The 16,251-nt window shown below is 44.6% G+C and overlaps 1 protein-coding gene across 2 annotated transcripts in view; it reads left to right on the forward strand.

Moving 5' to 3' along the window:
* The first annotated feature begins 1,653 nt into the window (after positions 1-1,653).
* SLC22A16 (solute carrier family 22 member 16) overlaps positions 1,654-16,251 on the forward strand; it is a 35,254-nt gene continuing 20,656 nt past the window's right edge. The window contains exons 1-3 of one of the 2 annotated variants that reach the window (XM_027551212.1): positions 1,654-1,788; positions 6,809-7,288; positions 10,966-11,083. In XM_027551212.1, coding sequence (XP_027407013.1) covers positions 1,736-1,788; positions 6,809-7,288; positions 10,966-11,083 — 651 coding nt within the window. In that variant the 5' untranslated portion in view covers positions 1,654-1,735. The remainder of the gene's footprint in view (positions 1,789-6,808; positions 7,289-10,965; positions 11,084-16,251) is intronic. The other variant, XM_027551211.1, reaches the window with a different exon arrangement.

Raw genomic sequence — 16,251 nt, forward strand, 5'->3', positions numbered from 1 at the left:
GTTTTCTTTGTGGGGAGTTTTAAATTATTTATTTATTCATTTTTGCCTGTGCTGGGTCTTGGCTGCAGCACATGGGCTTTCCCTAGTTGGAGTGCAAGGCCTCCAGAGCGCGAGGGCTCAGTAGCTGAGTCTTAGCTGTGGCTTAGCCCCACGGCATGTGGGATCTTAGTTCTCCTACCAGGGGACTGAATCCATGTCTCCTGCTGCTGCTGCTGCTAAGTCACTTCAGTTGTGTCCGACTCTGTGTGACCCCAGAGACGGCAGCCCACCAGGCTCCTCCGTCCCTGGGATTCTCCAGGCAAGAACGCTGGAGTGGGTTGCCATTTCCTTCTCCAATGCATGAAAGTGAAAAGTGAAAGTGAAGTCACTCAGTTGTGTCCGACTCTTAGCGACCCCATGGACTGCAGCCCACCAGGCTCCTCCGTCCATGGGATTTTCCAGGCCAAGAGTATTGGAGTGGGTGCCATTGCCTCATGTCTCCTGCATTGGAAGGCAAATTCTCAACCACTGGACCACCCGAGAAGTCCTTGAAGGAAGGTTTTCAACTACACATACAATTTCTTTAATAAATACAGAGCTGTTTTGGTTATCTTTTTTTTTTTTTTCTTGAGTGGGTGTTTGTAGTTTGTGTCCTTCTAGGAATTTGTTCTTTTTATCTGTGTTGTGCTATTTCTATTTGCTGTAATCAGAACAGCAGAGCTATTTCCCCATAGTTCTCCTTGCCCCCAACCCCCCATATCTTTTCCAGGTAAATCTCCTATTGGTGCTTTGAAACAATATAGGGTCTTGACTGGGCCCTGTGGTTCCCATCTTTCCCTCCTAGGGTCAGCTTTTGCCCAAACTTCTCACTCTCACTCTGTCCTCCTCTCCCCACCACTTGAACCTCCCAAGCAACCTTTGCAACCTTAAGACTTTCTGGTTAGCAAGAATCTACCCAATTATAAAAAAATCCATTCCAAATTGCTTATTATTTAATGGATTAATCATTCCAGTAGTATTTGCATTTCAAAAGAAAATAGAATTATTCATAGCAAAAATAAATCTTTAATGGTGTTATTTCCGGCTCTGTGGCAAGTAGGTGAGGGAAGTACTTTGGGTGATGGGCTTTCCTCTCTTTCTAGTGTAAGTTGGCTGTTTTCGCTATTCTGCTTGTTTCTACCCAGGGAGTTCCCTTTGCCCTTCGGTTATTACAAGATGTTTCACACAGTTCTGCAAGATCCTGCCACTTCTCAGGGTCATCAGAATCCATTCTTTGTGCTCTGCTCTTGTAGGCCCCAAACGGGTGGACTTCTCTCAGAAAACGATGTTTGTGCCCAAGAGTGGAGTCTGCGTTCCCCACCTTGGGCTGCCGGGTGGACCACCCTTCCCAGGCACCGGCGCGCCTCTCGAGAGCGGCGACCGAAACAGACGCGGTGTTAAGGGTCTGATGGGGCGGCGGGGAGGGCGCGGGAAGTGGCGGGGCTGGGGATGGCGCACCGTGCCACCGCGGGCTCCGGGAGCACGGCGCGCCGCGCAAGAGGCTGCTGCGGCGGGGACTCGCTAGAGGGGAAGACAGAGGAACAGAGCCTGGCCCCGCGCGCGGCTCGAGCCCTTTGACGCGCGGGAGACGCCAAAGCCGGGGCGGGCGGGCCGGCGGGGGCCGGGCGGGGCGGGGCAGGGCACCGCTGTGCCCGCAGTCCCCGGCACTAGGCGAGCTTGGCGCGTCCCGCTTCGGAGCGTGGTGCACGGCGGCACCATGGGGTCCAGCAACTTGGAGCTGATTTTTGACAGCGTGGGGCACTTCGGCAGGTAGGGAGATGGGGTAGGGGTGGAGAGGGAGGACGGTGCCGGGGGAGCCGGAGCTACGTGGGTGGAGGCGCCGGTGGGGTCTGTTTCTTTCCGTTGCGGTGGGGTTCTTGCGCGCGCAGAGCTCGCGATCCGAACACATCTCCCCACCCCTCCTTTCCGGGAAAAGTCCAGAGGCCTGGGTCTTGATTCTTGGCCCCGGACCAGGGCCAGTTCGAGATCCTCTCGAACTCTGGCGGCCGGACGCCCCCAGAGCGAGCCGCGGGCGCTGGGGGCTCGCTTCGGGAGTGGTGTGTGCGGGGTCCCCCGGCGCGCCCTCTGCCGGTGCCGGAGTCCGAAGCCCCGGCTGCAGAAGCCAGGTCACAGGAGGAACGCCTGTTCTTGGCAGCTCATTTCTCTTATCTGCCAAATGGGCTCCTCTTTCACTTCCCCAGACGGCTGCTGTCCCGCCCCAACCCGTGGTAGAGTCTCCTTCAGTGCCTGGCAGGTATTGAATTGCTCTAGGAACAACCGTTTAAAGTTTGTTCGTTCTTTTTCTGTGTGTGTGTGTGTGTGTGTGTGTGTGTGTGTGTGTGTGTGTTTTCGATTTATGGAAACCTAGTATGTGCCAACTACACAGTGCGGAATCTTACAAAGGGGTGGAGGTGAATCCTTATTTTAATGATTGGGAAACCGAGGCTAGGTCAAGGACCCACAGTTACTGCAGGGTGGGACCTAGGTTTGACCTTTGTATGATTGTCACCCTCTTTTCATTTGTCAAATTAATTTAAAAAATTTAAAGTGTATTCATTCATTTATTTATTCATTCATTCTTGGAATACTACTTTGACCCAGAACGTTTTGGGAGAAGGGGTAGCTGGGCGAGGAGCCATAGAAAGTGTGGATCCAGAGGTTTGGGGCTCAGTCTGAATCCTGGCCTGCCACTCACTGCTAAGGTGACCCTGGGAATACTGTGTCTCAGTTTCCTATGCACAAAGTGAGAATTATAATCATTCCTGCCTTTAGCTCCCTTCCAGGCTCGTGATGAAGAGCTGATGCTGTGCTGTTCTCCAGGGTGAAAAGTTGCACAGATGTTGGTTATGATTCCCAGTGTCCACAAGAAAAGAGTGGTGAAGCAGGCCGGGAAGGGGCAGGAGGCCCCAACTCTCCCCTACTTCCTCCTGATACCTGCATTATTGAATGTTCAGTTGTGCCCGGCTCTGTCCTAAGTTTTTTGTACATGTTACCTTCTTTTACCTTCATCGCAGCCCTTTGAGACTAGTGGTAATCACTCTCATTTTACACATGAGGAAACCAGGTCTTGCGCCTAAATCACAAATCTCTTAGTAGCAGAGCAGAATTCGATGTCATTGGATGTCCATTGGCCTCCGCAGCCCATGCTGTCAACTAGACGCTCTCCTGAGTGCAACCCTGGGATTCAGCCAGGTCCTTCATTTATTATCTCATCTTATCTTCCTTGAAGCAGAATAGCATAGGGATTACAAAATCAGCTCTGGGAATGGATGTCCAAGTTCCAATCCTGGCTTACCACGTATTAACTATATGGTCTCACGAATTTGACTTACCACTTCCTCATCTGTAAAATGGGGGTAATGATAGTACTACACATGTTTGTTATAAGGACTCCACATGCAGCTCTCATTTCATCCTCATGATAACCTTAAGAGGTAGTAGTTACTAATACCATTCTTTCCCCATGTATTTTAGGGATTAATCACCATACTCAGGAGCTGTAACAAAGAGACCCCTCAATTGGATTTTGTTTCTGGTAACTGTCCAGGGCAGTTGTGCTCCATGGTGTCATCCAGGGACCCAAGTGGGTGAGGCAACTCCACCATCCACAGCATCTGGGGCCGCTGCTCCGTGTCCTCACCCACATGGTCAGATGTGGCTCCGTGTGGTGGGAGAAAGGGAGAATGGGCCTGGGGAGACAGCTCTTAGCCAGTCACAGTAGAGTATGCAAATCTTATCATTCTGTAAGTTATCAATAAATCATGACTATTATTGTTACCTGAGTCCCCATTCTGGTAGGAAAGGTAGATTGGGAAAGCTACTTATAGGAAGGAAAAGGGTAACATGTCAATGCTTATAGCAAAAGGTGAAAATAGTGTGACCATATCATAGCAGCCCATATTTTCTCTGGCATTCACTCTCATTGGTCTCTTTATTGTCTATAAATAGAGAGGGAGGTTATCGTGTATTGTTATCTAGTCTTAAGGAAACCTAGCGACAGCGTTAAGTAGAAAGCCCTAATTGTCTCTCATTTCTCACTGGTCATTTCTAAGGTGAGGAAACACTGTCCAAATCACCTTTAAAAGAGGAAAGCAGGACACCTAAGAAGAATTACGTGTTGTTCAATACAAAATACAAGTTTGTATTGAAGTTACAAACTCTCCACGGTTTAAGCCCCATGTCAGAGGGAATTGAGGAAACTGAGATTCAGGAATAGTGTTGAGGGAACTAAGAGCCTGGATCTTTGAGTTATCTTGGAATAAAGACAGAGAGAGTTTAAAATTTCAGAGTTGGAATGATGAGCCTGTGGCTGACTTAGATGTATGGATATAGGTGGTGGCTTTTTTTTTTTTTCAGTCAGTATATGACCCTTTACCCACTCCAGTGTTCTTGCCTGGAGAATCCCAGGGACGGCGGAGCCTGGTAGGCTGCCGTCTATGGGGTCGCACAGAGTCGGACATGACTGAAGTGACTTAGCAGCAGCATATGACCCTTTTAGGCTCTTTTTTGACTTCACCTTATGAACATCATAGTATCTAACACTTACACGTACATAAAGGGTAAGGATCTTGCCCAAAAGACCCAGGCGGTAAGTAACCGGAGACAAGCTTCAAACCTTGGTAGTCTGGTTCTGGAGTCCATACTGTTAACCACAGTGGTATAATACTAGTTATGTTTTACTGTGGGCTACCCAGGTAGTGCTAGTGTTAAAGAACCTGCCTGCCAATGTAGGAGACATAAGAGATGCAGGTTCAATCCCTAGGTGGGGAAGATACTGAAGGAGGGTGTGGAAGCCCACTCCAGTATTCTTGCCTAGAGAATCCCCATGGACAGAGGAGCCTGGCAGGCTACGGTCCATGGGGTCACAAAGAGTTAGACACGACTGAAGCGATTTAGCACATACACAGGCATATTCTATTATATAGAATGATATCAATCTAGGACTGAATGTAATTTTCTTTACCTGTCACCCAGATAGCATAGGTCTGTTTCCTGGAGGTTCTGGTCATCTTTCTTTTACTTACCTCTGGTTTTCCTGTCTATTCTTTTTCCATTAGGGTTTCTCTTGGCTGTGGGCATAGTGATGTGTTGTGTCTAAGTCTGTTGTTCTGAAGGAGCCTTGGGCTGGGTAGACGCTTGGTGGACAGCAATCTTTATAAGGGAGAAAATGATTTGTTAGAATGCTAGACACCTAAGGAAGTAGGATTTTCTTTTTTTTAGGAAGTTATCCCTGTGACTTCCCTGGTGGCTCAGGTGGTAAAGAATCCTCCTGCAACGCAGGAGACCTGGGCTTGATCCCTGGGTTGGGAAAATCCCCTGGAGAAGGGAATGGCAACCCACTCTAGTACTCTTGCCTGGAAAATTCCATGGACAGAGGAGCCTTTTGGGCTACAGTCCATGGAGTCACAAAGAGTCAGACATGACCGAGAGACTAAGCAGAGCACATCCTTGTGACAGGAAAAGGGAAATTTGAACTGAAAGCGTGCTTAAGACCTTCTCAGCCACCTGTGGGCGGGGCAGAGAAGACAGATCCTAGCTTCAGAGGCCTGCCAGGGGAGGCGCTCTGTTGGGGGGACTGGGTGTGAATGGAGAACGTGAATAGAGAACTTGTGCAACTCTGTGGAAAAAACTAGTGACAACCATGGGGCTCAGGCTGGCTGGGGAAGGAGTGAGGCCAGGAAGGTGGCAGTAAACTAGAGAAGCTGGTGGGCGCCAAAGGCTGGAGCCCAGAAGAGTGCCAGGGATGGGGCCAATGGGAGGGGCGTGGGAGCTGGGAGGATGGGAAGCTGTGGTCAGACAATGTGAGTTTTGCAGCAGGGGAGCCTCTCCAGGTGATGAGACTACTTAGGTACCAAACCTAAACGCCTCCAGGGGCAGGCAGGTAAACTTCACACAAACAAAACAAACATCACAAAAAAAAATCTGTCTGCTCTTTGTGGGGACTGTGTCGAGTTTGAGCACTGGAATTTGTGAAGTGGGGAGGAGTTGAAGTATAAAATTGTATGTCATATATGATGTATGTTACCTTCTCAGTCATATTCATAGGGTTGTCATTATGGGATGCCTCTTAGGTCCCTAACAGGATTTGGTTGCAAATGGTGATTGCAGCCATGAAATTAAAAGATACTTACTCCTTGGAAGGAAAGTTATGACCAACCTAGACAGCATATTAAAAAGCAGAGACATTACTTTGCCAACAAAGGTCCGTCTAGTCAAGGCTATGGTTTTTCCAGTGGTCATGTATGGATGTGAGAGTTGGACTTCGAAGAAAGCTGAGCACCGAAGAATTGATGCTTTCGAACTGTGGTGTTGGAGAAGACTCTTGAGAGTCCCTTGGACTGCAAGGAGATCCAACCACTCCATTCTAAAGGAGATCGGTCCTGGGTGTTCTTTGGAAGGAATGATGCTAAAGCTGAAACTCCAGTACTTTGGCCACCTCATGTGAAGAGTTGACTCATTGGAAAAGACTCTGATGCTGGGAGGGATTGGGGGCAGGAGGAAAAGGGGATGACAGAGGATGAGATGGCTGGATGGCATCACTGACTCAATGGACGTGAGTCTGAGTGAACTCCGAGAGTTGGTGATGGACAGTGAGGCCTGGCATGCTTCGATTCATGGGGTCGCAAAGAGTCGGACACGACTGAGCGACTGAACTGAACTGAACTGAACTGATTCCTTTATTCAAGCTAAGCATAATGGAGACCCTTCTCCGTTTTTGCCTATGTGTGTGTGTGTGTTTTAGCCCATAGGTCAGCTATAATAACTTGTTTCTTTTCCTCTCTCTTTGCAGATACCAAATATTCCTCTATTTCATATGTGCCTTCCAGAATATCTCTTGTGGTATCCACTACTTGGCTTCTGTGTTCTTGTCAGTGTCCCCCCAGCATACCTGTAGGCCCCCAGGCAATGTGAGTCAGGTTCTTTTCCAAGACCTCTCTACTTGGCAGTTGGAGGACATCTGGACCCAGTTCTCCGTAGGCCGTGAGGATCGCATTCTCGTGCAGCTGCAGGATGGGGAGATCTGGGAGCTTACCAGCTGTCAGAGGTTCCGGAGGGATGACCAGTCGAGCCTGGACTATGAGTACAGCGGCCAGAAGAGCAGCTTCCCTTGCTTGGATGGCTACATCTACGACAGAAGCAAGTGGCTCAGCACTGTGGTGACCCAGTGGGACCTGGTGTGTAACCGAGAGTGGTTTGGAAGGCTGATCCAGCCCACGTTTATGTTTGGAGTCCTGCTGGGAGCAGTGATCTTTGGCTACCTCTCCGACAGGTAACGTGAAGTCTTTTGTATTGTTTCATCCATCCATCAGTGTAGGGTTCGTTTTCTCATCTCATTGTCTTAGGGGACAGGGAATTATGTTCAAAACTTTAGTCATTTTCATACTTCCTATCTAAATACGTACTTCTTTGCTGATCTGGTATTTAGGGACACAAAGTAACATTAAGGGGATGGGTTCTGAAGACAGTCCGCCTGTGTTCTGCCATTAGCTGCGGACCTTCGCTCATTGCCTGACCTGCATTTCAGAATCTTGTGTGTAAGCTGGCAATGAAAATAACAATACTCATCTCAGAGGGTTATTGCAAAATTAACACAGAAAAGTACCTTGGACATATAACCACTCAGTAGCTACTGGTTATTACTTTGAACATTTTTTCTTTAAATAGACTTGCTTTTTAGGAGGATAGTCTGGCCCTATGCAGTGATGTCTATGAAATTTTGTGATGTAGCAACCAAATTTTTAAAAAATATACTTTAAAATGAACATATAGCTCTTAAAATAAGGCAGAGTTCGTCTGTGTATGGACATGGACCACACTTTTAGTGCCTGTCCCAGAGCACAGAGATAAACTTATTTATTTGACACCATAGTTGTGAATTTTACAGGCATGTCCTGGGCACTGGGAACCTAAATACAACTGATTAGGTCAGAAATCCCTGCCCTCAGTGTGTGCTAGTCACATGGGACCAACAAACACGTCGAAAGAAAAATTACAGGGCTTTGTTGTGTCTGGGGCCATATTAGAAGTGAAGGCCATGGAGACAAGACTGCTGCTGCTAAGTCGCTTCAGTCGTGTCCAACTCTGTGTGACCCCGTAGACGGCAGCCCACCAGGCTCCACCGTCCCTGGGATTCTCCAGGCAAGAACGCTGGAGTGGATTGCCATTTCCTTCTCCAATGCAGGAAAGTGAAAAGTGAAAGTGAAGTCACTCAGTTGTGCCCGACTCTTAGCGACCCCGTGGACTGCAACCCACCAGGCTCCTCCATCCATGGGATTTTCCAGTCAAGAGTACTGGAGTGGGGTGCCATTGCCTTCTCCACTATGGAAGCCTAAAGGGAGGAGGACCCAGGTCTTTCCCCCCACCTCCCACATCCCCTTCAGGAGATGGGGTTTGAATAATGAAATTGCAACAGAAGTGGAGTCTATTAGTAAAATAGTTATTATTTGGTGACTGAAGTTACCATTTCAGTTTTTAAGAATCTTCTGCTTCATAAACTTCCGGGGAAGGATGGAAGTTGGGTTGTCAGTGGGGAGAGGAGCAAAACAGGAGTCGAGGAGATAGATACTCCCTTTTGGAAAGTCCATCAGTGAAGGAAATGCAAGATGCAAGGTGGCTACAGGAATGATGGGGATCCAGAGAAGGTTCTTGTCTTTGGCTAGAAGAGACTTCAACTGAAAGGGAGGAGTCAGAGGAGTAATTGGTAGAAGTAATTGGTAGAATAAGGCCTCAGAGGAGATGGGAAGAGACATGATCCAATACAAAGATTGCAGAATGTATTTGAAGAGAAAAGAGTGTGTGTCTCTGGACAGGAGGGAAGGAAAAAAGGCTGCAGGCAGCAGCAGGTCTTGTTGGCAGCTGGGCAGAGCAGGAAATTGCAGAGCTTTCTCTTTGATGTTCTCTGTTCTCTGCTCACCATCAAGAGAGTTGCTCATCTGTTACAGAGAACAAAAACGTTGTGGGTAGAAGAGGGATGGATGAAAATAGTTTAAAATGACATTCAGGGCTCAAATGAGATTGGGAAACCTTTATATGTAGGGCCAACAATCCCTGCTAGTGCCCGTGGGAGCAGAGCAGGCTGAGGCTGTGAATTTGACAGTTTCCAATTTGCTTACATACTCTCTGCCACAATGGGCAAACCTTTTGCTTGAAATCTCAGGACTGTATTCTTTTGCCTTAAAATGATCTGTCAGGGACTTCTTACAGGGAGAAAATATTTGCAAATCATATAGCTAAAGACAGTCCAGTATCTAGAATACATAAAATACTCTTAAAACTCAACAATAAAAACACCAATAACCCAATTCAAAAATGGACAAATGATTTGGATGGATATTTTGCCAAAGAATATATACAGATGGCCAATAAGCACATATAAAAATGTTCAACATCAATAACCATTAGGGAAATGTAAATCAATACTATAGTGAGATACCCCTGGTCACTAGAATGGCTGTAATCAAAAAGATAGTAACAAGTGTTGTCAGTAACAAGTATGGATATGGAGAAATTGGTGGGATGGTAGAATTAGGGCAGCCACCCTGAAAAACAGTTTGGCAGCTCCTCAAAAATTAAACATAAAGTTAGCATATGACCCAGCAATTCCACCCCTAGGTACATATCCAGGAGAATTGAAAACATAACTTGACATAAAATCTTGTTCACAAATGTTCATGGCAGCATTATTCCTTATAGCCAAAAAAGTGGAAACAATGTCCAAATGTCCATCTAGGGATGAATAGATGAACAAAACGTGGTATAGCCATGCAATGGAATATTGTGTGTTAGTTGCTCAGTCGTGTCTGACTCGTTTGTGACCCCGTGGACTGTAGACCACCAGGCTTCTCTGTCCATGGAATTCTCCAGGCAAGAATACAGGAGTGGGTTGCCATTCCCTTCTCCAATGGAATGTTATGAGTCATAAAAAGGAATGAAGTACAGTAACATGGATGAACCTTGAAAGCATAATAAAATAAGCCAGGTCTTATAGTGTGCAATTCCATTTATATAGAATGTCCAGAAGAGGCAACTCTATAAAGACAGAAAGTAGATTGTGACTGTCAGGGGACAGAGGGAACAGAGAATAAGAAATGATGATTCCTGGGTGCACAGTTTCTTTTTGGAGGGATGAAAATGTCTTGGAACTAGATAGTGATGAGTTGCACAACTCTGTGAATCTACTAAAAAGCCACTGAATTGTATACTTTAAAACTGTGGTCCCCAGCCTTTTTGACATCAGGGACTGGTTTCATGGAAGACAGTTTTCCCATGGACCAGGGAAGGTGGGGGACGGTTTCAGGATGATTCAAGTGCATTATGTTTATTGTGCACTTTATTTCTATTCTAATGCTGCTGCCGATCTGATCTGACAGGAGGTACAGGTCTGCGGCCTGAAGGTTGGGGATCCCTGCTTTAAAAGACTGGATTTTATATCATGTGAATTACATCTCACTTTTTAAATCTGCAGGCATGTAATTGTTATTTGTTTGCTTTTTAAAGAAGGAAATACCCTTCCCAATTATGAAAATATAGGGCAAATAGGCAACTTATTCTACTAGCAGAATGTCGCTAGACTTCTGTTTTTAGAGGGACTTGTTAAGAGTTGCCTCCCCCTTGGTGGGCAGAGCCAGCCCAGCAGGGAAGATGACCCAGCAGGTAACAGAGCATATCCTGACAGGGAAAGGACAGATCTTCCCTCTCCTTGGTCCTTTGGGGACCACCCAGAGTGATCGTGTGTGTATATTCGCAGCTTAGGTGGAGACTTGGCCACTGAAAAACTGGCCTTTTGAAAAAATTGTGTGTTAACTCATGATTTACCCAAAGTAAATAAGTCAAATACATAAGCTACTAAAAATATAGGTAAAATTTATCTTTCTTGAATTAGAGTGGATGTTTTAAACTGTTGCAGCCACACCTTTCTCCTTCCACTGTGTGATTCTTATTTTTCAGGGCAGGAAGACGACTTGTTTTGTGGGCCTCAAGCACCGGTGTATTTTTGTTTGGCATAGCGGCGGCATTCACATTTGATTATTACAGCTTCATAGTCGCACGCTTTCTTCTTGCTATCGTGAGTTGGGTTGTTGTTGGGGTTTCTGTTTGTTTGTTTGTTTTTGCCTCTTTAATTCCACTGCAGTATTTTTATATTAAACCTTAACTCTCTTAGTTGTGCTTATTGAGAATCTAATGAGATAGAGATCAAGGACTAATCTTTGTTCACTGCCCAAGTCTTTCTGTAGAATATTAGTGCCCTGGAGAAGGCAATGGCACCCCACTCCAGTACTCTTGCCTGGAAAATCCCATGGATGGAGGAGCCTGGTAGGCTGCAGTCCATGGGGTCACTGAGGGTCAGACACGACTGAGCAACTTCACTTTCACTTTTCACTTTCATGCCTTGGAGAAGGAAATGGCAACCCACTCCAGTGTTCTTGCCTGGAGAATCCCAGGGACGGGGGAGCCTGGTGGGCTGCCGTCTCTGGGGTCGCACAGAGTCGGACACGACTGAAGTGACTTAGCAGCAGCAGCAGCATGCTTAAAATGGAAGCTGTTAAATGAAAAATTGTTGCTTAGCAGGCTGAAACATTTCATTTGACTCTGTGATCCACATTCTGTGCCTGACATGTGATCCACATTCCACCATTACTAGCAGCAGGGATCTGTGAGACATCACTTCCAGTTGGCATTTTACTGGAGATTCTGGCCAACTGTTGTTGTTGTTTAGTTGCTCAGTCGTGTTCAACTCTTTTGCAACTCCGTGGACTATAGCCCACCAGACTCCTCTGTCCATGAGAATCCCATGGATTCTCCAGGCAAGAATACTGGAGTGGATTGCCATTTCCTCCTCCAGGGGATCTTCTTGACCTAGGGATCGAACCCTCGTCTCCTGCATTGGCAGGCATATTTTTTACCTCTGAGCCACTAGGGAAGCCCATTCTAGCCAATACTGTAAGGCAAAAGATAGAGAAGAGACAGGGAAAACAAGAGGAAGAGAGGAAAGCACAAGGGGACAGAAAGAAAAAAAGTCATTGTTTATACCCACTACAAATAATAGCTACCAATTATTTTACTTCTGAGCAGTTATGTCAGTCTAAATGTATGCATGAGCCAAACAGACAGTTAAGGCATATTGTTAAGAATGTCATTTGTATAATGTGCAGGAAGGGTGAAAACAAAGCTTCAGACCTTTTTGTTCTGGGGAACAGGAGAGGATAGTGGAAAGGGCATGTGTTTGAATTCCAGCATTGTCATATATTGGCTTCTCGGCTGTGTGACCTTGGGCAAATGCCTTATCCTCTTTGAACCTTAACTTCTGATCTGTAAACTGTAGAAAAGAATACCTATTTCACTGGGTTGTTACCAGGACTCACTTGAGATTCAGGGAAATGTCTGCAGTTCAGTACCTGGCATGGAGTAAAGCTGACTGTTGCTGGAAGTGGACCAGGGAGTTTCCACACTCAGCGAGGCTTCCGGACAGGCTCCACACTACCTCACAGCAGCAACAGCGATTCTCTTTGGAGGTCACTGTTCAAGGATAACAGAGTGAAGTTTTCTCTTCTGGAGGAGCTTGTGATCTTGCTGAACACAGAGCAGGGCATGCATCCCCTCTCACCGGAGCAGATGACCTAAGGGTGTGGGGAGAAGCCAAGGACTTCAACCTCAGAAGAAGAGGTCACTGTGCCCCCTCCAAGGGCAAGGTGGTATATTCTCTTTTGGAGTCCTCATCAACAGCTAGGAGGGGCCCCTAAGAAGCCACACTTAGATGGTCAAGGATAGAAGGATGCATTAAAAACAATTTAGGAGAATCGAAGGTGTTGTATCTTTAAAAAGTGTAATATTTTGGGGAATGCAGAGAGTTTTTAACACAAGAGATAACAACCAGCAGTTCTGTCTCCACTAAGGACAGAATAAGAGGAAATGACTCTGTAGCTTCAGGGTGAGGTTTGATAATAAACCTTCTGGTGGGAATGATTGTACAGCAGAGGCAAAGATAGGTCTTGAGAGAGTGTGGAGTCCTCTTTTGGAATAATTAAGAGAATAATTCTAAAATCTTCTTGGTCTTGCGAAATACCTTGAGTTGATTTCCAGAGCCAAGAAAATCAGACAGCCACCCATAGAATAAATACTTCTGTAAAATGTGGTATTAATTTTCTGTGGCTCTTTCCTTTGGTTTTTATGGGAAATATATTTGTGATGCAATTCTGATTAGGGAAGATGCAGGCAGATTCATTTACTCAGCATATTTATTGATCTACCTACAGTCATGCTAAGTAAACCTGACCAGGATGTTTCAATAACCCTATAGTGTAGCAGGAAGGCAAGATGCTGACGGACCATTGTAAAAAATCCATACAGTGTTGACAGTAAGGACCAGCAGTGGGGGGAGGGGCTCCACACAGTGGGGGATGGGATGGGGAGTCTAGAGAGTCAGGGTCTTTTTAGTCTGAGGGATAGGTGAGAGAAGAACCTTATAGGCAGAGGGAGTAGCAAGTGAGAAGGCCCAGAGATGTGAAGGAACTGAAGGTCTACATACCAGGAGAATAGAGAGGAGGTGAAATGCACGGTGAGGCTGAAGGAGAGAGAGCTGACTAGGCAGACCTTGTAAGATGACAAAGGGTTTGCCTGGTTTCCTAAAGGTAATGAGAATCCTCTGAAGGGGTTCGGTGAATTCAGTGGTGAAGTGGTCATTCTGACTGCTGTGTCGGAGGTGGGGTCAGGGTAGATGTGAGGAATTGAGTATTATTACTGGAGGTGACAGGTGCAAATGGGATCAAAGGAGTCTTTCAGAATTATTCAGGCAGTTGTGCATAGATTGTTTGAACCCAGTGACAGAAGTAACTGGTAAAAGTGGGAGGGAACTCCGAAAGAACTGGCCTTGAAAAAAATATCTTGAGGACTGATGTTATAGCTTACCTTAGTGAGGAATTAAAGGGGAAATTTGTAGCGTTTGAAGGTTTAAATTTACCAAACCACTGGATTCTTCGATATGGGAAGCCTCATTATCAGGCTTCATTATCTGAGTCTTGCAATTACAAGGTTGCATGGGGAAATAAAAGCTCAAAATGTGCAACTGACCATTCATACAGTCATCCCTATCAAGCACCTCTCTGCTTACTGCTACTGGGCTAACCTCTTTCCAACTCTGATGCAAAATGAAATTGCAGATCTTACAAAAGATGCTAAGCTACAAAGAGTCTTTGAAAGCAGCGGGAGAAAACTGCCTGAATGCTATACAGATCCCTTGACCAACTGGGACCTGGTAGAGATAGACCAATTAACTTTTGAAGAAATGATATCCATAAAGATAATGACAAGACAAGCCTTCAAAAGAGTATGATTTGAATATCAAAGGATTAAGAGAGGACTTTGGGGAAGTCAGTGGTACCCCAGAATAATTTTTCAAAAATTAATTTTATGATTTAATTTATATTAATAAAAGTCAAATGTGAAATAATTTTGTAGAACTTCTAGTCCTTTCACCACCACCCTCCTCCACAAAAAAAATCCATTTGTTTCATTCTTTGTTTATTCCTTGAGTAGTCACATAGTATTATTATAATCTGAATTTTGTTAAATTTAATATAGGCCTGCTTTTAAAATAAAGTTTTTCCTCCATTCTTTTTAATGTTCTAAAATGCATATTATATTATTTACCATCATAACTATTTTAAGTATTTACAGTTCAGTGATATTAAATACATTCATACTGTTGTACAACCATCCCCACCATCCAACTCCAGAATTCTTTTTGTCTTGCAAATCTGAAAGTCTATATTCATTAAACAGTAGCTCCCCATACTCCTTTCCCCGCCAGCCCCTAGCAACCACCATTCTACTTTCTGTCTCTGTGAATTTGACTACTCTAGATACTAGGCCTGATATAAATGGAATCATACAATATTTGTCTTTTTGTGATTAGCTTATTTCACTTAGTGTAATGTCCTCAAAGTTAATTCATGTTGGAGCGTATGTCAGAATATTCTTTTCTTAAAGCTAAATAATACTCCATTGTGTGTTATCTATTCATCTGTTGATGGATTGCTGTTGATGGGAGCTTGGATTGCTTCCGTATTTTAGCTACTGTGAATAATGCTGTTATGAACATAAGTGTAAAAATATTTCTTTGAGATCCCACTTTAAATTCTTTTGGGTATATTCCCAAAATGGGATTTCTGGATCATAAGGCAATTATATTTTTAGTTTTTTGAGGACTCTCCATACTGTTTTCCATAGTGGTTGTACCATTTTACATTTCTGCCAACAGTGCATAAGGGTTCTGATTTCTCCATATCCTCACCAACACTTACTTTATTTTATTTTATACTAGCCATCCTAATGTCCATGAGGTGGCATATCAAATCATGATTTTGATTTGCATTTAACCTAATGATTAGTGATGCTGAGCATCTTTTCGTTGCTTAATGGCCATTCCTGTATTTTCTTTGGAGGAATCCAAGCCCATTGTTGAATTTGATTGTTTGTTTGGTTAGCAGATATTTGGTCCTATCCAAACCATCCATAAGATATTTGGTCCATGCCAAAAGGTAGTTGATATCTGATCTTATCCAAAACCATTTGGCTTGGACCAAATATACTTATAGGTCTTTTGGGTAGGACCAAATTTCCAGGACCTTTTGGTGTGGACTGAATGTTTTATGAATGTTTCTGACAGGACCAAATATCATGTAAGGTTTTGTTTTATTGTTGAGTTTTAGAAGTTCTCTGTGTATTCTGGATATTAGTCTCTTATCAGATATATGATTTGCACATCTCTTGTTCCATAAGTTGCCTTTTCACTCCACTGATAGTGTCTTTTGATGCAAAGACGTTTTGAATTTCCCCGAAGTCCAATTTGTCTGTTTTTTGTTGTTGTTGTTGTTGTTGTTGCATGTCAAAATGAAATTTTAATCAAATCTTTTTTCTTCTCACTAATTACTATATAAATGGTTTTTTCCCATTTAGAATTTAGGATTTAATAAAAAAGGCTCTTCTATGTATAGATAAATTAATACACATATTTGCAGGGACCTGAGATGTAAATTCACACTGTAAAGGAAATGAAGCAAAAGGCAGTGTCTAACATTTATATCACACAAAACCACTCAAGCTTTGCCTTTTGCAGTAGACAGGGTGTGGGGAGATGAGAGGACACGTTTAAAGAAGAAGGATGGATTGGATTAAATTCCATTGTATGAATGTGATATGGGTTTCAGAAAACAAAGCTTTCTTTTCTTTCTGGTG

This window comes from Bos indicus x Bos taurus, chromosome 9, assembly GCF_003369695.1.
Source record: "Bos indicus x Bos taurus breed Angus x Brahman F1 hybrid chromosome 9, Bos_hybrid_MaternalHap_v2.0, whole genome shotgun sequence".
In the NCBI taxonomy this organism is placed as follows: Eukaryota; Metazoa; Chordata; class Mammalia; order Artiodactyla; family Bovidae; genus Bos; species Bos indicus x Bos taurus.